The sequence below is a fragment of the Cyprinodon tularosa genome, unplaced genomic scaffold (assembly GCF_016077235.1).
Source record: "Cyprinodon tularosa strain WSP-4 unplaced genomic scaffold, ASM1607723v1 ctg535, whole genome shotgun sequence".
Classification (NCBI taxonomy): domain Eukaryota; kingdom Metazoa; phylum Chordata; class Actinopteri; order Cyprinodontiformes; family Cyprinodontidae; genus Cyprinodon; species Cyprinodon tularosa.
In genome coordinates, this window is record NW_024039269.1 from 410,414 (window position 1) to 437,782 (window position 27,369).

At 40.4% G+C, this 27,369-nt stretch overlaps 1 protein-coding gene across 4 annotated transcripts in view; it reads right to left on the bottom strand.

Annotated features, from left to right (window-relative positions):
* LOC119796101 (glutamate receptor ionotropic, kainate 2) overlaps positions 1–27,369 on the bottom strand; it is a 439,480-nt gene that overhangs the window by 268,428 nt on the left and 143,683 nt on the right. For all 4 annotated transcript variants that reach the window (XM_038304508.1, XM_038304507.1, XM_038304505.1 and 1 more), the window contains one exon: positions 26,518–26,775. In XM_038304508.1, the coding sequence (XP_038160436.1) occupies positions 26,518–26,775 (258 nt within the window). The remainder of the gene's footprint in view (positions 1–26,517; positions 26,776–27,369) is intronic.

Consider the following 27,369-nt stretch of genomic DNA (forward strand, 5'->3'; position numbering starts at 1 on the left):
GATCCACCTGTTCACAGCAATGAAAGCAATGCTCCTTCTAATTTTTTCTTTTTTCTTTTTTTGACAGATAGGAAAATGTTTATCATTTAGAAATACAAATCTTAATACTTTTTTCTGTTGCGGGGGGGCAGCCAGAGCACTCTCCACTCTGAGTTTTTTTTGCAGTCTTTGTTCTAAATGATTCTCATACATGAATAGATTAATTTTATACATTATGTATACATTCTGTTTACAGAACAAGAACAAAATGTTTAATGTTTAGAAACTGGGCTGCTCAGTAGCACTGCTGCCTTGCAGCAAGAGGGTTCTGGGTTCTAGTCCCGGCCCGGGGTCTTCCTCCATGGAGTTTGGATGTTCTACCTGAGCATGCGTGGGTTCTCTCCGGGTACTCCTGCTTCCTCCCACAGTCCAGAAACATGACTGCTGGTTAATTGGCTTCCCTAAATCCTCCTTAGGTGTGTGTGAATGGTTGTTTGTCCTGTGTGTCTCTGTGTTGCCCTGAATTGTACTGGAGACCTGTCCAGGGTGGACCCCGCCTCTCACCCATTGACTGCTGGAGATAGACACCAGCACCCTTCGCCACCCCACTTGGGATTAACCGTGTCAAAAAAAAAAGGATGTGTAGAAACTATTGAACACACAATACATTTATTAGGCTACTTGTAATTACATTTGAGTTCCTGCCGCTGAGGCAGTTTCAGACCCTGAAACAAATGAATATCTGTCCAGTTCTGCAAAAGGTTGGTTTGTGTTTTGAAAGGAGAAATAAAAAACTACCTAAAGTACCAGTTTCATGTAAAATGATCTATAAAGTATATGTTGTTCCTCATGTGTTATTGTAGCTTATGTAACAAGTTAGAATTAAAAACATTTTCATGAAAATCTATAAAGGCCGGTAAGGTTGTTAACCTTGTACAAAGAGAGACATGGGATTTTTGCCGCTGGGCCTTTTTAATGAAGTCTAGCAGTTCTTCTTAATTACTGATGTTTATCCAGAATCACTCTTGCTTTTAGCTGGCCATAGCTCTGGTCTTTCTTCAACGTGTTAGGATTGTTCATGCAGACCTAAAGCCAGAAAATATCATGATGGAGGACCATCTACCAAAGCCCATGAGGGTCAACATCATTGACTTTGGTTTAGTCGTGAAAAATCCTGAGAACCACACGGCGCAGCTCTTCACACCCTGTGGTTCAGGTTTGCAACTTCCTCATCTGTCACTTCAGGCTCCCTCTGATTAGCATTACTAAGAGGAAATAATGAATAGTATCCGGCTACCTGCTAACTTACACGGATTTCTCTGGCTTACTCACATTCAAACCAGTTAAAGGCACTACTGATTGTTTTAAGTGAAGTTATTTTGAAAAGTAGAAAGCAAAAAGCATATTCCTTAAATACAAAATGTTTTTTTTATATAACTTTGATAGAATTGCTGCTCTAAGACGGTCACTCTGTCAGTTAAAGACATTTTAGAGTCCCTATACTCCAGTTAACAATTAATCCATTACTGAATTAGCTGACGATTATTTCAATAATTGTTTCAGCTCTAGTCTACAGTTACTTAACCAAAAGGCTCCTTTTCTAACAGTAGTGAAAGGTTGACCTTTTAAACTTTAATTGATCTGTCTGAACCAAGCCTTTGTTGTTCAATCTCTAACGTTCTGCTCTCTCTGCTTTTTCTCATAGTAGCTTCATCTGGTCTGTTCCTGTTTGGCTGTGACTCCATCCTGGAGAGAAATATCAGCTGTGCTGCTGCCATCAACACCTTTGTTTCTAGATGTTGGAGCTTGGCCTGTTTTCCAGTGTAGTCCTGTTTCTCTGACTGTGACTAACTGGATGTGCTCTCTTCATCCTCTGACATGGGAGCTGGCTCGGAGCTCGTCTGCCTGGCTGTGTGTTTCCTGGACGGGGCCGCCTGTGGAGCTGGTTGACAGTTGCCTTTTGTATCTATGCTTCTTTTTCTATGTCTGCTTCTGTCTCCTTGAACCCCAGTGGGCCTCAGCAGATGGCCGCTCACACTGAGCCTGGTTCTGCTGGAGGTTTCTTCCTGTTCAAAGGGAGTTTTTCCTCTCCACTGTCGCTACAAGCATGCTTAGTGTGAGGGATTGCTGAAGAGTCAATGAGTCGATGCAATCAGCTGGTTTTCCTTAGATAAAAAACTTTGAATCAATCTGAGAGGATGATCTTGTGCCTTGAGATGACATGTGTTGTGGATTTGCGCTATAGAAATAAACTGAATTTAATTTAATTTGTTGTACCGTTGGAATCCGTTAAACTCAGGGCTGCACACGGAAAACTTCATCATCAGGACTGATGGAGAAGAAGAACATGGTAGTCAGTGGCCATTCAAGGTAATCTTGCTTGTCATTTCTGACCAGTCTTCTGTAACATTGTTCTGTAATGTTGGATCTAGATGAAACAGTCTCAACAGGCCGAATTCTTTTGCATCCGTTCATTGTGGAATAATTTGAGGGCACCGACTTCCAGTAAGTGTGTCTGCCTTTAAATGAACAACTACGTGATCAGCAGCAGAAAAAGAAGGAAGGTTGACTAAATTTATTGTCATTAGAGAAAACTCCTCCAAAACAATCTATGCTAATCTATCCTTACAAGTTCTTATAAAAGATACACTTCAAGTTGGTGATCATGTGTAAAAAGGAAGTTGTGTCAGGAATCCAGTTTGTGTGGTCTGTTTTTGTGTTTCCTTTCCTCCTCCACCAGGTGGTGCCCCGTCCTCATTTGGCCTCCCTGCACACCTGCAGCTCATTGCCTCATTACCTGTGGAGTGTACTTAAGCAGCTGACTGCCACTACCTCAACGCCAGAGTGTTTGCCAATACAGGTTACTCTAGCCATGCTTAGTTTAGCAGAGTCTAACCCGAGTTTTTGTTTGCCAGTTTTGGGTACTTTAGCCAAGCTGGGTTTTGCTGAGTCAAACTGAGTTTTTGTCAACCTTAGTCTTAACTTTGCTTTTTTGTCTTTGCCTCTCTGCAGGAAGTCATTCTGCAAACTGGATTTGTTCGGACCTTCTCTCTCTGGAAGGATCAACTGAGCTTCTAACTGAGCTGGGGTTTCAAACAGGAAGTTTGGACCCACTTTCCCCAAGAGGTTGTTGGAGCTTCACACCGAGCAAAGGTTTCATCTGCACCGCAGCCCGTTCAAGTACCGCAGGAAATCTGAGTGGCTGTCAGCTTCTCCGTTCACTCCATACAGAAAGTTCCCACTGAGCCTGAACTAACCGCAGTGTCTTCCCCTCGCCGTTTAAGTTCCGGTTGAGCATTGTTCTGTGCAGCACAGGACTCATTTCAATATTCTTAATAAACCTGTTAAACTTTTCCCTGGTCTCTCTGCTTAGGCTTCTGCATTTTTGGGTCAGACCTTTAATTTAATCATGACAAGTTGTTTCAGTGTTGTTGGCAGTGATGTTAACTGTGCTGATGTATTTAACTTCTAAAATTGTAACTTTATAGTGTGGCAGCCCAGGCACTAACCATACGTCCAAAACCACCGTGACCCCAACAGCTACAGAGACCTTGTTAAATGAAATAATTGCCTTAATGCAACGTGTAGCTAGCATTTAGGGGAACATCAGAAGATCTCATATCTAAACCTAAAATCAGCAACAAAATCAGTTGGTGTTTTGCTCGTAGATTTTTACCAACCCAGCTTGTAACTGTACTTATACTTTTTTCATTACTTGTAGATCAGAAGGAAAACCCTAAAGAAAAGAGAATAGAGACTGAAGAGGCTAAAGAAGGAGACAAGACTTCCCCAAATAAGAAGAGGAAGGGAAAAGAGGTGACACTTAAGAGCCTGACCAACTGGCTCTAAGCCATATTAACGAGGTTACTACACTTGTTTATTTCTCCTGGTTTTTTTTTTTTTCTTTCATTAAAAGGAACCTTTATTTACAAGATAAAAGGAGAACAAATCTGCTGAACAATCTTGTCCACAGAGAAGAGGAGAATGGAGCTGACACTTCCTACATCCAGAGCTTATTATATGAAGGTAGATCTGATTATTTTTTATTCAATTAAGCACAAATAGTTGCCTCAATCAAAAAATATATCCTCAATAAAATAAATTACTTCAGTCAATAAAAATAAGGATTTGAATGCAAACCGTTGATAGAAATGAAGGTTTTTGTTTGAAGCAACTTTTCAAATTGAAATATTGTTGTTTTGTGTTTGGGACCTTAACATAAAAGGGACATTTCTGTGTTTATAAATCAATCAATAAAGAAATGTCCTCAAAGAGACAAACAAAATAAATCAATATAAAAGTCACTTCAATGGAAAAAAGAAATTAAATCATAGAAAAAAGGTTTTTGAAGGCCAGAAATATTTTTGGCCTTCAAAAAGTTTATTGTATTTATAAATGTTGTCTTTCCATTATTTTCTTTTGTTTGTTTGTTTGTAGAAGCTTTTGGCATAAAAAAGACATTAAGTGAGGCACATGCATTACCACTCCCTCTCTATTGTTAATGTTTGCTTCATATACTAACAAAGATTCATTTTTTTGTTTAGAGACAAAAAAATATTAACTTAAACAATTTTAACTTATATTAAATATTAATATTAAGTTCTTTTTTAAAACGTCAGTATGACATAATGGGCATTGGTTTGACTGATGTCATGATAACTGCATCGGAGGATATTTTAAAACCTGTATTAGTCGATCTGTAACACTGGGGTGCTGGTTAGGGGGGCTTAGAGACTGCAGGGGCCACCTGCACAGGTGGACCCCGCACCTGTAAAACCACGTTATGTTGCCACCCTAATGCCACAGAGCCCACCTCATCACTCTAATATGATTTTAAAAGAGAAAGCTCTAGAGAACCAATTTCCTATACCATGCTTTTTTTTTTATACCAGGCCTTATTTTGTCATAAATGTGCCTATAAGTGACTTTGAAAGGCTGAAAACAAGCAGGATAAGGGACATTTCAGCCTGTCAGGCAAATAAATGATATAAAAATGCCTTTAAGACTGCAGATGCCAATAATTTGTTATTAAATATATTTATCTTCTTCAAATCCCCAAGACAAATACTTTACTTTAAAGCAAAGCCGTCTCTACCATCTAGCTAGTACTAATTTAATGACATCCTCATATCACTCTGCTATTAGGGGCTAAACAAAGTCGGGACGTCTCATGGCCACCAAACACGTGACTTAGACATTAGCTAAAGACAAAGAGAGTGCTGCCCTGCAGACTCCTTTACGTCTCCACAGGTCAGAGATGAGCTGCTGCTCAGAAAGCAGAACTCACAAAGATTACTTATATGTTCAGACCGCAAGCAGCAACAACGCTGCTCATTTTTGATATTCCTATGTTTAGTTCTGATGCGTGGCTGAAGCTTCTTCTCTGCTCTAGCTGCGTGGTATGAAAGTGGGTCTGATGTGCGGTGGGCGGAGCTACTCTATCCTTTCTCTGCCTGGAACAATGGCGGCTATATTAGCTGTGATCAGCGGGTAGAAAGTAGTTAGAATCTATGTTGAAGAGAGAAAGTCCTCCTGAAAACATGGTCTGTGCAGTCAGTTCATCCAGATTACCATCCTGCCTTCAAAGATTATTTTTCTGCCACTCAGACCCCCACATATCAGCGGTGCGCTGTCACCCGTTCAACAGCATTCTCTGACCCGGTCGCCTCTTTGCGGTTTTCTGCTACTGTTCGCGGCGGCTGGAGGGCGGGTTAGAAACATTTGAAGTTAATTTAGGCGTTATTAAACTGTTTCAGAGGAGTGATCATAGCGCTCTGCATCAGCAGTGCTGTGTCTGACTCCCTGCCAGCTCCCAGATCAGCTTGTCTCAGATTGCTTAATGTGGCGCATTGAGCAGCAACAGTTCAATTTTTCTGACTCCAGCAGCTGCTGCTTCTGAAGCCTGTTGCGCACGAGGCGCTGCGTTAGCTGTTCAGACGTGCTGCAGGACCTTTTGCTGCGTCACCATTGACTTTGCATGTAAACCTGCTGCTTCTGCTGCTCACGGTCTGAACGTAGCATTAGAGATACATGAATGAATCAAAACACCACTTAGTATATGATTTTAATAAAGGAATATCATTGTAACACATGTTGCATGAGAAAGGTGCTTTAAATGTTTATGAGAAAGCAAATCTTAGTTTCTCTCTTATTTCAGTCTCCTGTGGGCAATCGATGTTGCATGAAGTGTCTAAGGAGTAAAACAGCGTCTGCTGCTGGAAGAAAGATTTCATTTTCACACTTAGTTAGTTAACATTGATAAAAGTAGCCTGGCACATTTAACTGTTGCAATTGCTCATCTTAAACACTTGGAAATTCTTTCGAGCTCCCTAATACTAACATGTGTCTCCTTCCATTCTGCATGACTGAATCCTCCTTTTCCAAAATCCCCGATTGTTGCCAACAGGGAATCCTCTTGGAGCAGGAGTAAGAAGGACATCTGCACAAATCAGTATTGGCGGAATACAATTTGCAGCCACTACTCTAGGATCCATATTTAACTCTTCATGAATATTTCATCCCCTGCTAGCGTTTATTATGGAGCCGTCTGGGAGTCTCCTGAGCATAAAACAGATCGGTCGGCCTGTGATAAATATCCTTGTGAGGCAATGGCCCCTCAAGCGTTACCCTTTCTGTCTCTCCTTCTTTTGCATTGCCACCGACAAGTAAGAAGTGTTCTTTTTACTGGGCTGCTCAATCATCATTGGCCGTGCAGATGTTAGAGTGATTCCCCCAGACAACCGATGAGGCTGCATGATGGAAGTAATGGCTGGTGACTCACTGAGCTGCAGACTTTCAGGGTCACAGTTAATGTGACCTTTTACCACATTAGTTGGCTTATTTATGTTCCAATGAATGTGCCGGACATGTTGAAGAAGGGCTAAAGTAAGCCTGTGTCAAAGGTTCAAATGTTTGTACAGGAATGAAAAGAACCGCTCATATTTGCATTAATAAACCAACAGCAATGTGGGCCACACTAAAAATAATCCTTGTCATTAAATATACTGTAGAAACTCTACATCATTTGTCCTGAAAAACTCTTTTCTCTGGAGCAGTGCTCAATTTTTCTACAATTAATATCCCATTGCTCTCCTACCATATTTATCAAACAAGCATGATATATATGACCAGGAGATGCTGTGCTAGAAATTAGTTCTAATTTGAGAACTAGTGCGTTCCCTCCCCACACACACACAATGCATATTAACAGAAGTGTACCACAAAAAAGTGAACTCTCAGCAAGAAATCTCTGGCCCACTTCTTCACACCCAATAACTTAGAGTCGAACCTCTTTATTAACCTCTCGATGCTTCTTAAAAGTCAGAAACCTAAGCTGCCCACATCATGAGAGCATGTAGGTTTGCATAAGGGCTGCAGAATACATTACTGCAGCATCTCTGTGGGCATCGCTAATGTCACAAAGGACTGTTTGGAAAACAATATTTGTTGGTTCTTATTCCAAGTGGAAGAACCTTTTTTGCATCTCAGGGATGTTTCTAATCTGTTGGATTAGGACTCCACACTGCATGTGAACCTCAAAAACACATAATAGTATCTAAAATGCCAAATTCACAAGCTGGGACTAATGATGGCATTTTATTTAAAATTGAATATGCATGCACTGAAATACACATGAATAATGAGTCACTGTCTGTAGTCATGTTAAATATTTTAATGATTTACCGTATTGAATATAAGACAAGTTCTCATTTTGTGAGAAACAATGTGAAAATGTGGCGTCATCTTATGATCGGGGTGTAACCAATTATACAGGTTGACAGCTGTTTGGGGTTGCTACACAAACGCAACAGCAGAGGGAGGCAGTTTTTTGTAAAGGCAGTGACCTCATTGTGGCTGGGGTCATCTTTCTGTCACAGTAGAGGAGTGACAAGGATGCTACATTGGCGACAGTAGCGTCGGATGTAGGAGTTTGCCCTGAAATCGAAGGACTGACAGTTCAAGCCCCGGCTCCAGTGGCGCCAGTGTATGGCAGCCCCGCTTCTGTCAGTGAGCCCCAGGGCAGCTGTGGCTGCAATGTAGCTTGCCACCATCAGTGTGTGAGTGTGTGCGTGAATGGGTGAATGACTGAATGTAGTACGAAGCGCTTTGGTCAAGTCTCCTGACTTGAAAAAGCGGCATATAAGTACAGGTCATTTAGCATTTACATGAGGAGAGTCGCTGCCCAGAACACAGTGCATCAAAAATCAGACAAGTTTGCGGACATTTGAGGCGGAGTTTTGACGGTAGTTTTAAAATAATGGCAGTCAAAGCAGTGAAGGCACCAAACAGCTGTCAGGCAGCATAGAAATACAGAATTAAAGAGCGCAATGTCAGATGATGGCACGTTCAAAAAAACCAGGAACATTTCAAACACCAAAAAAAAAGCAAAACATTTCAGGGCTGCAGGGTGAGGGTAGGAGTGACAGCGAAGCAGCAAGGCAGAGGATGTCTGTGAATAAAACCCTCATGCAGGATTTCAATTAAATGTGTCATTACTTTTTTAAATACTTTTTATTGTTTAATTGCATAACTCTAAATTAGAGATAGAACGGTTTATGAAAACTGTCTCGGTTCGGTTCGCGTGTGTTGCGTTGGGTTCATGCGCTGCTCCTTTTTCTCATAGGCGAAGCGTTTACACTCCAGAGCAGAAGGTGGCGGTACTGCGACCAAAGCCAACCACCAGTAGTAAACAAGAAGAAGAAGCGAAGCAGCGTAGCCGGGTGTAGCAGAAAAAAATCAGTAGTTGTGGAGAATTGTGTGGGTATGGCGAGTGGGAAAGAACAGGAGTTGGAAGACGCGCCAGCAGCGCTTTATAGGTCTGCTGTATGGGACCGCTTTGCATTTAGAGTGACCTACGATGACGGCGGAAAGAAAGCTGTGGATAAAAGTGCAACAGTGTGCAAGCATTGTGCAACACGTTTTGTTTATGCTAACAGCAACATGACCAACATGTCAGGCTAACCCTGAAATCCCTCATCCTCCGTCGGCGCTCCGCCCCGCTGCGCTCCAGACCGGCTGCTCAAAGCAAAGCCTACAGCCTCCACTGTGGCTCCCGTCCGCTCCGCTCTGAGTCCCTTGGAGATGGTAGAGAGCATGCGCCAGATGATTAAATTCAAAGCAGCAAAACATGCAGAAATGATCCAGGGTTTCTGCGGATCATTAAAAATAATTACAATTCATGAATTTTTTGGGATTTTTTCATTAATTTCATAAATTTTTATTTTTTCATTAATTTCTTATGATTCTTATTAATTTTTTTATTTTTCGGTGTAACAATAAACATATACCGAACCGAAAACCGTGACCAGGAAACCGTGAACCGAACCGAACCGTGGATTTTGTAAACCGTTCTACCCCTACTCTTTATTAATATTATTTAAATTAAAGTTTTAGAAATTCAATATAAAATACTTTTTTAAAACCAAGTAAATCTGGTTTATCACTCTTTTTATTCTTTTTGGTATTTTTGTTTTGTTCCAGACGTGGAAAAAGGGTTGTCTCATAATCAGGGTCGTCCTGTATTCGAGTCAGTACAGTATTTAAGCTATACATCCAGCCATCTAGTTTCCGTCACACTTTATCCCTGCTGGGGTGGCGAAGGGTGCTGGTGTGTGGCGGAGTCCACCCTGGACAGGTCTCCAGTCCATCGCAGGGCAACACAGAGACACACAGGACAAACAACCATTCACACACACACCTAAGGAGGATTTCGAGAAGCCAACTAACCTAACAGTCATGTTTCTGGACTGTGGGAGGAAGCCAGAGTACCCAGAGAAAACCCAGACATGCTCAGGGAGAACATGCTAACTCCATGCAGAAAGACCCGGGGCGGGGACTTACATAAAATAATAATGTAATTCTAGGGGTTAAATCAGTTATGGCTTTTAGAGCATTTGCTGTTTGATTTTCATTTAGCTTAAAAGTTTTTTTCTGCATGTGCTTATATTTTCAAGAATTTATTCTATCCGATAAAGAATCGGGAAAGAGGAGCAAACGAGGAAATGATTTAACAGCAGCAAAATACAAAAATCAGACAAACACACAAAAAACAAGTAGCAAACACATCTCCAGGTTAAAAAAAGCAGCAAAAAAGAACTCCAGACCACTAGGGGGAACCAATTATCAAGTTATGAGGGACTAGAAATTAATGTCTACGGACTAGAGACTGACACGGGAGTGGATTTTCACTCCTGTCCCGTCCCACTCCCACAGAAACAAATGGTGTCCCGTCCCGATCCCGGGCCAGAGTAGAAATCTAAATCCTGTCCCGTCCCACTCCTGGTGAAATTACTCCCACTCCCATTCAGAATGACTCCCGCTCCTGCTCCACTCCCATTCTGGTTGTTTTTTTTGAGCGCGGGTGAAAAACTCAGAGCGGAAGCACTGTTGGTTTTTGGGTCGTGTTGTTTTTTTGACTTGCATTATAGTGTAGGCCTTAAGGAAAAAAACTACAAAATGGCGGCGCCAGTACTGGATTTTTTTTTCTTTCTATTTAATTTTATTTTTTGGCATCGATCCTAGTTTTCTTTAGTTATTATTGGTTTGCTCCCGCTCTGTTCTGCTCCCGTTAATGTTTAATCCTGTACCGTCCCAATCATGTGATCGTTACTAATACTGACTCCCATCCCCGTGGGATTCCCGAAAAAATGTCAGTCTCTACTACGGACCAAAGTGAGCAAAAACGTGAACTGGATGAGACCCAGAGGACATTCAAAGGAAAACTTACATCATCTTTCTTTCCTATTAATCCTTTTTATACATTTAATGTAAATCATCTCTGTGTCCTGTTTCTTTAGTTAGGGTCTGGCCTTATTTGAGATGACAATCATCTCCCCCTAGTGGTCTGGAGCACTGGCATGTTATGCAGGTCTAGTTTACGTTTTTTTTACTTGCCCGGGGTTGCCCTTTGGGCAAGTGACTTTCACATTTCATTTGCCCACAAACAATTTTTACTTGCCCAGTATAATGTTTGATAAATATAGTTCCTAATATTAATTTTTGTATATATATCAATGAAACATGTTTGTTTTTTAAATGTTTTTAGTCATTCAGTATTTTTTAAGTTTCCAGGTTCCTGGTGTGTATCTGCATGCGTCAGATAATGAACTCCAGCCTACATTACTGTGTTATCATGCTTTTCAATCCTTCCTGCACATTCTTTTCAAACTAAACTTTGCTTTAAACTGTTGTGTGCTTGGAAAAATATACATTTTAATGCTAAAAATCTAAAAAAAACGACAGGTTTTCAGCGAATGTCAGTGAATTTAAGGTAATTTTGAGTGATAAATAATTTTTTTTGCGATCATTGCACTGGCCCGGTGGGCAAATTTGTACTCTCCCGACAATAAAAACGACTTGCCCCGGGCAATCGTGCAATGGTTAACATCGAGCCCTGCTTGCAGTATATTTTTTGCATGTTATTTGGGTGTGTTTGTGTTAGCATCTTTTATGGCATTTTATGTTTTTGGCTTTGTGTTTCCAGCAAGCAGCTCTCTTTTTTCTGTGATTGCAGCTTTTATTCTTGACAGCAGTTTTTCTTTGCATGTGTTTTTTTTTTTTTTTTTTTTTTTGTTAGTCTAATTTTTGGCTTTGCAGGGTCTTTGAGTTTGTTGTTAAATCATGTATTTACACAGCGTTTGCAGCCCATGGCAACTGTACAGCAGAGACTGCCACAGACCAGACCTACAGCTGAGTGTTTGGGCAGATATTATATGTAAGGGTAACTAATGAAACAGTGATAGATGATGGAGGTACTTTACTACAGCTTTAACACATAATGAATTAAATGTTAGTTACAATGACTCTGTCATTAACATTGTTTTTGCATTAAATCTAAATGATTCATTTGCCACCTTCCTGCTCAGCGCAGATTGTTTTAATTACATACATGTTAGCATGCCCTTCAGATCCTATACATTCACCCTATGATGCATAAGATTGCAGTTATCCTTCAGATACAAACACAGCGGGAGAAACACTGAAAGAGATAAAGGAACTAATTTCCTCACAGGGAGCTTCAGGTCAAGATTGAGGCCCTCCTGAAAACAACAGAAACTATCTCACACTTTTAAAGAGGGAATCACACTTAGGTTGAGTTTAGTTTTTTTCTAAATCCATTAGCAATGTTTTTAATTAACAGCTAAATATTCCAAAAATACTGTGATTTAGAATAAAGGCACCGATGGAAGTTAAATCTTTATCCTACTAAATCATTAACACATCTTTTATTTTGTAAAATCCTTTTTTTTTCTCTCAGCGCTTTTATTGTCATTCAACTGTCACAAGAACAGCACAATGAAATTCACTCTGCATTTAACCCATCTCCTTCGGGGTCTTTGCTCAGGAACCCAGAATGGCAGTGGGGCTCGAACTCACATCCTCAGGATTCAAAGCTCTATGCCCTAATCACTACGCCACCACTTCCCTAAAATACTGATGGAATAAAACATGAACACTTGCGGTATTAGCCGTTCAAAATTTCCCCACTTTCCTTGGCTGGTCCCCTATAATTCCTTTTTAAACATCAATCAGACCCTTTAACTCGAGTCAGAGTATTAAAATATGCAAACCAAGGAGAAGGAGGGGGTCACTCCCCACTCGCGGCCATTCAGCTGGCATTTGAACAGGAAGCCCTATTTTGAATGGCCTCCATTACATCAATGTTATGTTTTAATGGTTTTTTTTATGTTTGGTTACTGGTTTTGCCTTTGCTCCCATTCAGGGGTGAAATCTCTGTTGGACTCAGCAGGGGTGGAAAGTAATGAATTACATTTACTCAAGTGAGTAATTTTTTATGAGTAAATTGTAATTTTCGGAGTAGTTTTTGAAATATGTCATTTTTCCTTTTACTCAAGTAAATTTTAACCTAAGTAGTTTTACTCCGCTACATTTAAAACCCCCTGACGTTACTGAGTAAAAAATAAAATTAAATAAATACTAATGGTGAAAAAATGAAATGTGGCCCTGCCTTGCATTTACCCTTTGTATTGTCTCATAATCCAGCGCTGCGCTTCGGAAGATGGCAGCTGCTAATCACAACGTAGGGAGGATGGATGAGGAAAGGCCTGAAGAGGAAACATATTCTGGAGACGAAAGCCAGAAAAACCCTCCGCCATATTTGGAAAGATATTTGTTTTCAAATGGACAAAAGGGAACGATGTGGTAATGCAGTGCAACATGCGGCTGCCCAGCAAAACGGAGCTTTCGGCTTTTAAAACATCAACATCCAATTTACGAAAAAATGTGGCGGTAAGTTAGTTATCATGGTGTTTGTTGGACAGTAGTATTGAAAACTGTTTGCACTTTATGGTTCAGGTAGTGACTGTCCTTGTGCTGTGAGGAAGTTTGTTCTTTAGCCCAGCTGATCTTTAGCAGGTGTGGATGTCACTGAAATACGCTTTGAAATCGATTAAAACACCTTGTGCTCAATTTGATTCATGACTCATCCTTTTTTTGCATTAAATAACTCAAAGTAACTAAGTAACTTTTACTCAAATTACATTTTAAGTGAAGTAATTTTGTACTTTTTCTTGAGTAAATCTTGAGACGGGTAATTTTACTTTTACTCTGAGTAGAATTTAGGCAAAGTAAAGATACTTTTACTCAATTACAATTTTTTTGTACTCTTTCCACCTCTGGGACTCAGAAGGGTTAAACCTCGATATTCTTCTCCGTGTTCATGTTTATGCATCACTCTGACCTGGTTGATCAGCATGAGGCTTTATTTACAGCCGTTTTAGCTTAATAGAAGATTAGAGATCATCAGATCTCACTATAGCACCTTAACAATCAACCAATTTATGCAAAGTCTACTCAGAACAGGAGAAGAAGACAAGAATCCAAACATGAGGCTAGAGTGATTGCTCACCAGAATAGGAGGCAGGTTGACAGTAAATCTCTGCCCTAAAAGGAAACAGCTTTGTTATTGTTTGTCTACTTCTGTTAATGATGTGACCCCTGGTTTTAGATCTATGCCTGTGTTTGGCACCCCTCTCTGTGGGACTATTATTTCCCCTGCTGGTACGTTCAGCTCACACAGTCATAAATAACTGGGCTGCATGACGACAGCCGCAGAGACCCTTAGTGGACCTGAGGATGTGGGAAACCGCATGACTGAGGCTATGAGTTAGAGCAGAAAATATAGGAGAATGTTTTACACTCACCGCTTCGGCTGAGGGGTGGGCCGAGACTTCCTCCAAAAATACTGTTTGGATGGATTTTCCCCTTAATGAATGTTTGGAAACTCATTTGTTTTGGTCAAACTGCATCCATGCAGACAGATTCTTCTTGCTTTACAGCACAATTCAAGGAGTTTTCTGTATTTCTTTCATCATTTACAGTAGTTATTTTTTTTCCAGGTTTTTTTTTTGCTTTCATCTTCTGCGACTTTATCTGGTTTGAATCAGGTGGTTATCAAACCTAAGCTTGGTTCTTTGGAGGTTTTATTCTTTTTTGAGTTTTTATGGCACTAGTGGCTCATTTTTCTGACAGTAAGCTGACAGGAAAGGGGGTATGAGAGAGAGAGAGAGACATAGGACCACAGGTCGCATCGAGGACTGAGGCCTCCGTACACAGGTGGTGCGCTCTAACCACTGCGCCACCTGCACGCCCGGAGTTTTATGCTTTTTAACAACAGGTTTCTACCTGCTGTGCCATTTAGGTGGTCGTCCAGGGCAGCAACTGCCTGAGGGGCAACATTTAGGACCTCCAAATAAATAAATAAATAGGAGTATTTTATTCATGTTCTGTAGTACAAATGAAAAGTTAAGAAATAATTATGTAAAGCAGTTCATAACTATAGAGCTTATCACCCAACTCTCATAATTTGATAGGTGTCCTGGTGTTGTCAACCAAATATGTAAAACCTGTATTATAACCAACAGCTGGTCCAGAAAAGCAGCATTATTCTTTATATCAGTTTGCTTTTATATTTTCTGTCTGGAGTTTCTATGGTGTAAAAATATGAAATCTACCCTTTCTGAAATCTTTCAGAAGGTCCAGTCGGACTAAATAATATTATTGTCATCATCTTCTCAAATATACACTCACCGGCCACTTTATTAGGTACCCCATGCTAGTAACGGGTTGGACCCCCTTTTGCCTTCAGAACTGCCTCAATTCTTGGTGGCATAGATTCAACAAGGTGCTGGAAGCATTCCTCAGGGAGTTTGGTCCATATTGACATGATGGCATCACACAGTTGCCGCAGATTTGTCGGCTGCACATCCATGATGCGAATCTCCCGTTCCACCACATCCCAAAGATGCTCTATTGGATTGAGATCTGGTGACTGTGGAGGCCATTTGAGTACAGTGAACTCATTGTCATGTTCAAGAAACCAGTCTGAGATGATCCCAGCTTTATGACATGGCGCATTATCCTGCTGAAAGTAGCCATCAGAAGTTGGGTACATTGTGGTCATAAAGGGATGGACATGGTCAGCAACAATACTCAGGTAGGCTGTGGCGTTGCAACGATGCTCAATTGGTACCAAGGGGCCCAAAGAGTGCCAAGAAAATATTCCCCACACCATGACACCACCACCACCAGCCTGAACCGTTGATACAAGGCAGGATGGATCCATGCTTTCATGTTGTAGACGCCAAATTCTGACCCTACCATCCGAATGTCGCAGCAGAAATCCAGACTCATCAAACCAGGCAACGTTTTTCCAATCTTCTATTGTCCAATTTCCATGAGCTTGTGCAAATTGTAGCCTCAGTTTCCTGTTCTTAGCTGAAAGGAGTGGCACCCGGTGTGGTCTTCTGCTGCTGTAGCCCATCTGCCTCAAAGTTCCACGTACTGTGCGTTCAGAGATGCTCTTCTGCCCACCTTGGTTGTAACGGGTGGTTGTTTGAGTCACTGTTGCCCTTCTATCAGCTCCAACCAGTCTGGCCATTCTCCTCTGACCTCTGGCATCAACAAGGCATTTCCGCCCACAGAACTGCCGCTCACTGGATGTTTTTTCTTTTTCGGACCATTCTCTGTAAACCCTAGAGATGGTTGTGCGTGAAAATCCCAGTAGATCAGCAGTTTCTGAAATACTCAGACCAGCCCTTCTGGCACCAACAATCATGCCACGTTCAAAGTCACTCAAATCACCTTTCTTCCCCATACTGATGCTCGCTTTGAACTGCAGGAGATTGTCTTGACCATGTCTACATGCCTAAATGCACTGAGTTGCCGCCATGTGATTGGCTGCTTAGAAATTAAGTGTTAACGAGCAGTTGGACAGGTGTACCTAATAAAGTGGTTGGTGAGTGTATGTTACTTTTTTAAAGGACGAGGTACCACTAAATATGTTTATTTTTATAAAAGTGTTCATTATTGAACTATTTTTCGTTAATATGTTGCCCGGCAAATAATCTTTCTCTGACAAGAAAAATGATTAATTATCAGTTTTTATCTAAACAGGTTATAAATATTGGAGGAGTGGCGGCCTAGTGATTAGGGTATAGAGCTTGGAGTCCTGAGGTTCTGAGTTTTGAGCCCCACTCCCACAGACTGCCACTCTGGGTCTCTGAGCAAAGACCCTTAATCCCACTCTGCTACCCGGGCGCCGCACAGTGGCAGCCCACTTCTCCTCAAGGGGTTTGTGTAAATGATGAAATTCATTTCATTGCTCTGTACTTGTGACAGTAATGACAAAAAAAAACTGGAAGATATTTAATGCATCTGAGACAAATAAACCAGCAGATCAAGAGGAGATTTAAGATTTTAAACAGCTGTACTAGCTGTAATATTTCTTATTGGATGTGTTACGTTTTTTCATAACGATTCAGGAAAATCAGGAAATAATATCCTACTCTGTCCTATGAAGCAGTCGTTCCTCAGGTACTTCTGTCTGGCATTTTTAAGTTGTCTTTTTGCAGAATCACATCTTACCATATTTTCACGACTATAAGGCGCACATAAACGTCTTTTTTTCCCCTCAAAATGTGCGGCGCGCCCTATAGTGCGGTGCTCGCTATGTGTGTTGTTACTGCGGACGTTGTTGAGACCACCATGAGAACGTTAAAGGGGGAGGTGTGGGCGTGGATTGGCTGCCACGCAAATGGACAGAAACTATGGTGGTTTTTAAGAGAAAGACTTTGCCTAAAGAGACTTTTCCAGCTGGAGTCGTTATTAAGGCAAATGAAAAAGGCTGGATGGATGAGGAGATGATGAAAGAGTGGCTGAGGGAGGTGAATGTAAGGAGACCAGGTGTTTTTTTTTCCACTCATCACCATCGCTGTTAATCTGTGACTCCATGCGTGCCCATCTCACAGCTGATGTGAAAAACATGGTGAAACAAATGAACGCTGTGCTCGCCGTTATCCCGGGGGTCTGACAAAAAGGAACTTCAACCGCTCGACATCGGTGTGAAGCGGCCGTTCAAAGTAAGGCTGCGAGCGGCGTGGGAGCGATGGATGGCCGACAGAGACCACAGTTTCACGATAAGTGGAAGGCAGCGCCGGGCAATTAATGCCACCGTTTGCGGATGGATTGTAGATGCTAGGACTAACGTGTCTGCTGGCTCTGTTGTTCCAGCTTTCGCAAAAGCCGGCATTATTTCTGAGGAGCCGCCCGGCACGGAAAGTGACTCTGACAGCGAAGAAGGGGAAATTGGCATGTCTGATTTAGCGCAGCTGTTTAATTCAGAAACAGAAGATGATCACTTTGATGGGTTTGATTAATACTTTGTAATAAATACATGAATAAAGCACAATCATACTCAGTTTTGCTCCTGCTCTATTTTTAAATACGCAGTAGAGGTATTTAAACGTAGTAGAGGACATGTACCTGTATATAAATCATGCGCCCTATAGTCCGGTGCGCCTTATGTTTGTGTTAAATACAGAAATGGGACACATAACTGAGAGTGCGCCTTTTGGTACGGTGCGCCTTATGGTCGTGAAAATACGGTATATGAATGATTGATGACCAGGATGACGGCTCCTGAGGAGGTTAACATGGGACATCTGAAACATGAAGGGGTTCCCAAAATGAGGAGAGGATGTGATCCCTGAGGTATGTTAAAGGGCCAAAATAGATCATGAAATAAGTTAATCTGCCATGAAATAAATAAATGTAATATTTATCAAAGCTCTTTAAAGTCAAAGTCAAAACCCCATTCGTTTAGAGCTGCCTTTGACTGTTGGAGTTAAACTGGTTGTGGTCCAATTGTTTTATTTGTTTTAAAAACGTTTTTGCATTTTTTTCTGCGTTTATTTGTCTTCTATTTCATTATCCAATTCATGTAAAGCACTTTGAGATGTTAAATGCACAATTAAACAATGAAATGTTTAAACAAATGATTTAAATATACATATGAAATAACAAATCAATCAATTTACATAAAAATGAATAGAATAATTTTAGATTGCTGTAATTGTATGCATTTTCAGATGGCTAACTTTCTGTTTCCTTGTTATTTTAGCGTCACAGGCTGAAGGATCAGAGGTGAACTTTGAAGCAGAATACTGGGAGTTTTACACCTTTGATTCTGACTTAAACTCACCGTTTAAATTGAGGGGATTGCTTCTTATTTGAATGTGCTTCATCACCTTATATTAGCTGCACAGGTGTTCATACAAGCCCCAATACCTGAGAGACAGTGTGTGAGGAGTCCTGCTCAGTGCATAAACGCCTTAACCTCAGGGGATCAAGTAACAAAGTAACAAATACTTTGTTTCCTTAAGTAGAAATATTGGCTATCTATATTTTACTGGAGTAATTATTTTTAATGCAACTTTTTACTTCTACTCCTTACAATTTAAAAGTAGATCCGTTATTTTTGTTTCATTTAAGCTCTTTTTCATTATGGCCTGTTGGTATTTAAAAATTATTTTTTAAAATACATGAAAAATAAATCATTTCATCCAAATAATTTATTTCTTTGTAGTTGGACTGCCCCAATTTGTTGTTCACCACATACAACCCCAGTGGGCCTCGGCAGATGGCCGCTCACACTGAGCCTGGTTCTGCTGGAGGTTTCTTCCTGTTAAAAGGGAGTTTTTCCTCTCCACTGTCGCTACAAGCATGCTTAGTGTGGGGGATTGCTGAAGAGTCAATGAGTCGATGCAATCAACTGGTTTTCCTTAGATAGAAAACTTTGTATCAATTTGACTGTATGATCTGGTTGAACTGTAAAGTGCCTTGAGACGACATGTGTTGTGAATTTGGCGCTATATAAATAAACTGAATTGAAATTGAATTGAATACCAAAATTAATAATTTTCAAGATGATGCAAAGTTGAACACTGTCTGACACTGTTACCATTAGTTATAAAACTAAGAAAAAAGTCAAGGGAAGTTATCATCCAGAATTGTAGAAAATATTCATTTAATAGGGTAAAGCAGTATCAATTCAGTTCATTTCAGTTTATTTCTATAGCTCCAATTCACATCATGTCATCTCAGGTCACTTTCCAGTTCACCAGATCATCCAGTCAGATTGATTCAAAGTTTTCTATCTAAGGAAAACCAGCTGATTGCATCGACTCATTGACTCTTCAGCAATCCCTCACACTAAGCATGCTTGTAGCGACAGTGGAGAGGAAAAACTCCCTTTGAACAGGAAGAAACCTCCAGCAGAACCAGGCTCAGTGTGAGCGGCCATCTGCTGAGGCCCATTGGGGTTCAAGGAGACAGAAGCAGACATAGAAAAAGAAGCATAGATACAAAAGGCAACTGTCAACCAGCTCCACAGGCGGCCCCGTCCAGGAAACACACAGCCAGGCAGACGAGCTCCGAGCCAGCTCCCATGTCAGAGGACGAAGAGAGCACATCCAGTTAGTCACAGTCAGAGAAACAGGACTACACTGGAAAACAGGCCGATCTTGAACAACAGTAAAGATTCTGTCCTTTTATACTTTAGGTAGTTTTAAAATGGTACTTTTACAAAAGCTTAAAGGGATAGTTCGGTATTTTTGACATGAATCTGTATGGCATCCCCATCAGCAGTGTCATGCAATCACACTGACTTACCCCTGGCAGCGTCCTGTGAGCAGAGTTCTCGTCCAGTTTTGGTCAAGCAGAAAGTAGTCCGGCAGGTTTGCTAGAGCCAGCGAAATAAAACGTTTCTCTTCCCAAAACATTATGTGTTCAAAAGAGTGATATTTTTGCATCCCAAAAACGTTGTAGTGGAAAAAGTCACACGTCGTTATCAATTGGTCCTATTTTCTCTCTGTTCGTATCAGTGCGCGCCGTCATTCAGACAGCTAGGGCCTACTAACCTGACAACAGCCAGATGCATGTCTCCCTCCGCCCAGCTAGGAGCTAGGCGGAGGGAGACATGCATCTGGCTGTTGTTGGGCTCGCTGTCTGAATGACGGCGCGCACTGATACGAACAGAGAAAATAGGACCAAGTGATAACGACGTGTGACTTTTTCCACTACAACGTTTTTGGGATGCAAAAATATCACTCTTTTGAACACATAATGTTTTGGGAAGAGAAACGTTTTATTTCGCTGGTACTAAAAACCTGCCGGACTACTTTCGGCTTGACCAAAACTGGACGAGAACTCTGCTCACAGGACGCTGCCAGGGGTAAGTCAGTGTGATTGCATGACACTGCTGATGGGGATGCCATACAGATTCATGTCAAAAATACCGAACTATCCCTTTAAGTTAATTCTCTAACTTCAAAGGCGTTCTAAAACAGGAGGATTTATATTTCTACTGGAGTAATAAACTTGAATACATTTGACATCTCTGCTTAACTTAAACCTGTTTCCAATTTTTAGTTTTATTTAGATCCTTTATCAGGATTTATAGACCATCACCTTTCACCTCTTTGAAATTGCTGCCAGAAATCCAACATAAATTGGTAACAGTTCAGCTTCCTCCTGTCAGACAGATAACAGTGCGGGTATGGAGCCGAACCTCTGCTAACACACCACACCATCTATACAAAACATTCAAAAACACAGCAGGAAGCGTCACTTTAAAGCAGTGGCACAACCGACGCCCATTTCTCATTTCATGGTGTGTTGTCTTCACACCTTGTCAACACTCGGCGTGCGTGCTGCTGTCATTATAGAGCGCATGTCGTCGTACGCCAAAGACACCAGACAACAAACCAGCTGCTTCTACTTGCAGTCTCCTCCATCTTCTAAGAAAGGATTGGAGTTTCCTTCTGTCGACTGAAGGAAACTGCTCTAAATTTAATCAGTATATCTTCATATTTTTATCAAAAAGAAGGAATAAAGAGCACATCAGTGCTGTTAAAATGGAGCTGTCTTACCCGGGTTTCCTGTTTTTTTTTGTTCATTTTCGCTCTTAAATTTATCTAATAATCACATCTTCACAGAAGATTTCAGCAGAAACAAAACAACTGACAGTTGAACCCGTCAGGGTATCAGTTAAAGGAAATCTGTCCAGCAGAACCAGCTGTTTGAAGTGATCTCTTGGTAAGGAGAACGGCTCACATTCAACCTAAACAAATATTTGCAGTCTAAATGTTTTTTTTGTAGATTTAAGAGTAAAAGTCTTATTAACTGGACGCTCTGCTGTTACGTAGCAACCGTGAGGCATAGATCTACAAATCCCATAAAGCTTTATATAAGTTAATATTTTGGCTGAATGGAGTATTTTTTTTACTTATATAATCCTTGAGGAAGTTCAGCAGATGCAATGTGGCTGCAGGCATGAGAAGATGAGCTAATTATCATCTCCTCCAGTAGGTTTGAATAAAACAATCATGTTTTGAAGCTTAACTTGAATTTCAGCCAAGCTTTTTTTATTTATTTATTTTTATTTATTACAGGAATAAAGCATAATTGTAACATTTCTGTAAATGAGAGTACCAATTTTTCACCTACAGTTCCCACATTTTTTTTTTTTTTAAGAACACACACAGAACACCTCCGGTAGTAAAACATGGTGACATACACTATATTGCCAAAAGTATTTGCTCACCCATCCAAATTATTGGAATCAGGTGTTCCAATCACTTCCATGGCCACAGGTGTATAAATTCAAGCACCTAGGCATGCAGACTGTTTTTACAAACATTTGTGAAAGAATGGGTCGCTCTCAGGAGCTCAGTGAATTCCAGCGTGGAACTGTGATAGGATGCCACCTGTGCAACAAATCCAGTCGTGAAATTTCCTCGCTCCTAAATATTCCACAGTCAACTGTCAGCTGTATTATAAGAAAATGGAAGTGTTTGGGAACGACAGCAACTCAGCCACGAAGTGGTAGGCCACGTAAACTGACGGAGCGGGGTCAGCGGATGCTGACGCGCATAGTGCGAAGAGGTCGCCAACTTTCTGCAGAGTCAATCACTACAGACCTCCAAACTTCATGTGGCCTTCAGATTAGCTCAAGAACAGTGCGCAGAGAGCTTCATGGAATGGGTTTCCATGGTCGAGCAGCTGCATCCAAGCCATACATCACCAAGTGCAATGCAAAGCGTCGGATGCGGTGGTGTAAAGCACGCCGCCACTGGACTCTAGAGCAGTGGAGACGCGTTCTCTGGAGTGACGAATCGCGCTTCTCCATCTGGCAATCTGATGGACGGGTCTGGGTTTGGCGGTTGCCAGGAGAACGGTACTTGTCTGACTGCATTGTGCCAAGTGTAAAGTTTGGTGGAGGGGGGATTATGGTGTGGGGTTGTTTTTCAGGAGCTGGGCTTGGCCCCTTAGTTCCAGTGAAAGGAACTCTGAATGCTTCAGCATCCCAAGACATTTTGGACAATTCCATGCTCCCAACTTTGTGGGAACAGTTTGGAGCTGGCCCCTTCCTCTTCCAACATGACTGTGCACCAGTGCACAAAGCAAGGTCCATAAAGACATGGATGACAGAGTCTGGTGTGGATGAACTTGACTGGCCTGCACAGAGTCCTGACCTCAACCCGATAGAACACCTTTGGGATGAATTAGAGCGGAGACTGAGAGCCAGGCCTTCTCGTCCAACATCAGTGTGCGACCTCACAAATGCGCTTCTGGAAGAATGGTCAAAAATTCCCATAAACACACTCCTAAACCTTGTGGACAGCCTTCCCAGAAGAGTTGAAGCTGTTCTAGCTGCAAAGGGTGGACCGACGTCATATTGAACCCTATGGATTAGGAACGGTATGTCACTTAAGCTCATATGTGAGTCAAGGCAGGTGAGCAAATACTTTTGGCAATATAGTGTATATACATATAATCACACATACACCCCTCTGGAGGAAAAAGAAGAACAGGAAAAAGAGTAAATAAAAAACTACATAAATAAAGGTAATAATAATAAAAAAATTATAATAAAAAAAAAAATTTAAACAAAACAAATAAATAAATGGGGGGGGGGGGGGGGGGAGCTGGGTGCACAGGGGGGGGGATTACATTTCTACATTGAAACACTGCCAGCTCTGCGACCTGGCCTGGATAAAGCAGAAGAAAATGGAATGGAAACTTATCGAAATGTTTGAGTAACATCATGTATCTCAGCAGCATTCTGCTTTAAACCAGGAAACTCTAAAGGAGAATGTCTAGTGATCAGTGACCACCTTGGATTCAAGTCCTCTTGGTTCAGCAGCAAAACAATGTTTTCAGATCAACCAATATTTTTTTATGCCTATGTTGGTACCGATTATTTTGACATCAGTCCAACTGATATCTGATATGCGCAGATTTTTCAGTCTATTGCTTTTTCTTCCTCCACTAACATAAAAACATCATGCACCACATGTTATCTCGATGAATATCTGCTGCACTAATGAATCAGCCGATGACGGTACAAAAACAATGCCCATATTGAATCAAAATATGGGCCAGCTGATGTTTCGGTCTGCCTCCATTAATGATCCCAAGGACAGCAGCGAGTTCACCTTTTAGACGACTCAAAAATTGGAAGAAACAGCAAATAATGTCATTGCCAGAACTGAGCTTTCTTTACTTTTATCCCACTTAGCCTACGTATTTCTTACGTAAATAAGAAAAAAGAACCAATATATTAGGGGGAAATACCTTTTCACAGCTTTCTACTCGCCATGTAAGGCAGGCATAGCTGACATGTCCAAAGTGTCTCCTTGGTTTAGACACAATTAGGGTGAAGTGACCTGAACGCCTTCTTACACAATGTTATATTTTCTCAGCACCTACTTTTCTCTCATGATTTAATGCATATATTTAGCAGCAACAACGATACTATTTTAGGTCTTTCTGTAAATGTTACATGTTTATTGGGAGTGATATATAACCCATTCTGCAGCCTAGAGTTGGTCCATTAGAGAAGAACCATTATAGTTATTGATCTTCTTTTTTCTTCCCTGATTTGTATAAAAATAAGCGGGAATAAATTATTTCCTACCAGTTTTTGCATCCAATTCTTGAAAAGCAGGATAGAAAAACTTGGAGACACAGTACTATAGGAAACTGTACAAAGATAAATAGAAACCTGTGATTTCTCTTTGTGTTTAGTTGCCGTTCTCAGTAGGATCTGCCTCACCATTAGGTAACCTGTGTGAATAGTGACAATAAAAAGGTAAAGCTATTGTCTGGTCAGGCCAGCATCTCATTTCCGATCGGTGAGACAGAAAATCAAGGCATCATTAACCCCAGCTATGTCCACTTTACAACTTCATTAACGGGGGTGGTGGGATCAGCAGCGATCGATTCCTCCCTGAAGGAGCAAACAGGATTTGTTCCCCTAACCCCGAGCCCTGATGATCACAAGCAAACTTTTATGAAGAAAAACATTTATTTTTAATTTTTATGTTTTATGTAAAAAGGATTTGTACAATTCGCTAAGAAATATCTTGCTTTAGGTTTAACTTGTAATCTTTATTGTCTTTTTAATGATAGCCTATTTTTTAAGGCTTAAGTAACATAAAATGTTAACCAGATCTGTGAAACATCCTTCTTAGCATCAATAATCAGCTATAATTTATGAGAAGAAGCTATTGATCTGTTCTTGGTAGCAATAAAGCAGCTAAAATCCAAATCCCAAAAAGTTTGTATAAAAAAGAAAAAAGTATTTTATTTAATGTTATCACACAATAAATGATAGAAATTTTATTTTTTTGCTAGCATCATGTCTGAATGTATTACTGAAACAGCTAATCAGCTGTAATTAAAGTCTCCCTGGGCTTCAGTTTTACAATTCCAACATAAAACTCTCTAATAAAGACACTAAATGGGAACAAATCTAATGTGGAAAACAATCACCAGCATATGTTTTATTTATAGTTATTAACAAAACATGTTTACTATTGATGATAATCAAGAGGTATTTTCCTTTAATTAGCTCATTTGTTCATTTATTTTTTCCAATAGCCTACAGAACAGACATTATTTCGTTCATTGCTGAGGCTGAGTATCATCTGTTATTGGGAGCTGAGAGTTATTGTTAACTTTTATTGTTAAGTGAGGGATGTTTAGATGAGACATTATTTCTTTCATTGTGCTTTTCATTCATTACAGGAATTGTTAAGCATTATTAATAAATACACTTTGAATAAAATTATCGTTTGTTATTGGAGTTATTGCTGTTGACTTTTTCTGAAAACCATTTTCTTTTTTAAATCAACTGTAGATATCATGTTATTGTAGGATTATGTAGGTCTATGTTAAGTGAACTGAAATACGTTTGACTTGGAGCTGAATGATTTTTGTTAATAAACTCTTATATTTTGAACAGAAGTTGTGGTGAATTTATTCCATTAATGTGCAGAAATAACTGTTTGACCATGATTAGTGCTCGAATCACTCTTTCATCTATTGTTCTTACACACAGTTAGTAGGGTTAGTTATATAACAGTATATAACAGCTGAAATAATATCTGATTAAATAAGATATTTACCACCCCTACTGAGAAGGGCAATAGACATCTTAAAGTATCAGAAATATAAATTCCAAGCTGGTTGGGAATTGAAAAGAATATAAATCCACAACAATAATGTGGCATGCTATCTGGATGAGCATAGAACATAAAATCATAAGAAAAGGGCAAAAGCCCAACTGAGATAAAAACACATGATACCATTTTTTAAAACGATAAATATAATTTTACTAGAAACCCCACCATAGAACATTAGAGTCCAGTGGAGGTATGCCTGGCACTATTGCACTGAAATGTTCTTAATTGCAACCAGAGATGGGGAAAATCAGAAGCAGTAAATCGATCATGGAAACCTTTTTGGAAGCATTTCACTTTGCAGAACTGATGTTTAGGGATATTATGCCATCATTAAACTGTAAAGAAAATAATCATGCCACTGCTCTGCTTCAGTTAAACAACCCTGCGCTTCTACACCATCACTTCTACATGTCCAAACAATTTCCACATGGCCATTTCCAATTTCTCTGAGTCCAATGTGTGGATTGTATCTTTATTTGAATTTAAAGTCTTAAAACTGCTTTACATGTAAACCTAAATTCAGTTTTATCTATTTCACAAAAAAAGGTTTAAATTATTTGCATTAAGTAAAAAAAAAAAAATCAGTGAATTAAAGTCTGTGAGGAAACTTAAGCAGGTTTGTTAGAATAATTTATAGATGAGTAAAATCATTGACTGTGGGGATTCATAATGGGAACCAGAGTTAAAGTAGCGAATGTGTTGATGCTCTTACCAGTGCTGTCATCGTAGACCACTGTGACTGTCTTCCATTTGAAGAAGTGGACTAGATCCAGAATGGCCCGGCTGAGGGAGGAAAAATCTGGATACAGGCTCACATAGAAGACGTCTCTGTTGTCGGATACTTGGTGCTTCCATTTGGTCTGAATGTGCGGGACACCAAGAGCATTGCAGATGGACTGGACGGCATTGGCAGAAGAACTGTGAGAGGGACCAAAGATGGCTGCCACTCCAAGAGAAAGCTGGTCACAAGCTATGGAAGGAGAAAGACCAATTATCTGCTGGCTCTTATGATGCAGAACATTTACTCAGATTAAATTAATTAGCCTCTGGTAGTTTTAGAGGCTTATGAGAGGCAAAAAATAGGATTTATAAAAACAGCCATAAATACAGGCAATGCGCTGACTTTGTGCATTTTAGGTAATATTTATTGAGCTACTAAGTGATGCATGAGAAACGTTTCATGATTTTAGAAACAGGTCCACTCTGGATGCTGATGACCTCCATTCAGGATGTTTTGTTCCAGTACTGTAGAGGTAACTTTGGACTTTAACATAGATAGAACTGCGGCAGGCCCAAAAATATTTCATCATTTTATTTTTAATTGTAAAGGAAGATCCAGATGGAAACGGTGATTCTGCCTTTTGTGAAGTTTTCTTTTGAAGTTTTCAGTTACACTTTGATTTATGTCATTCCGTGTTTTCTTGATCATTGGTTTCTTTTCCGTTTTGTGTTATATTAATGCAGTTTTATTTTTTGAGTTACTCTCTGTTGCCCCCTTGTGCCACTCCCCTTTCCTCTCAGCTCCTTCTTTCTAGAGACCTTTAGATCCCGTTGGATCTCCCTG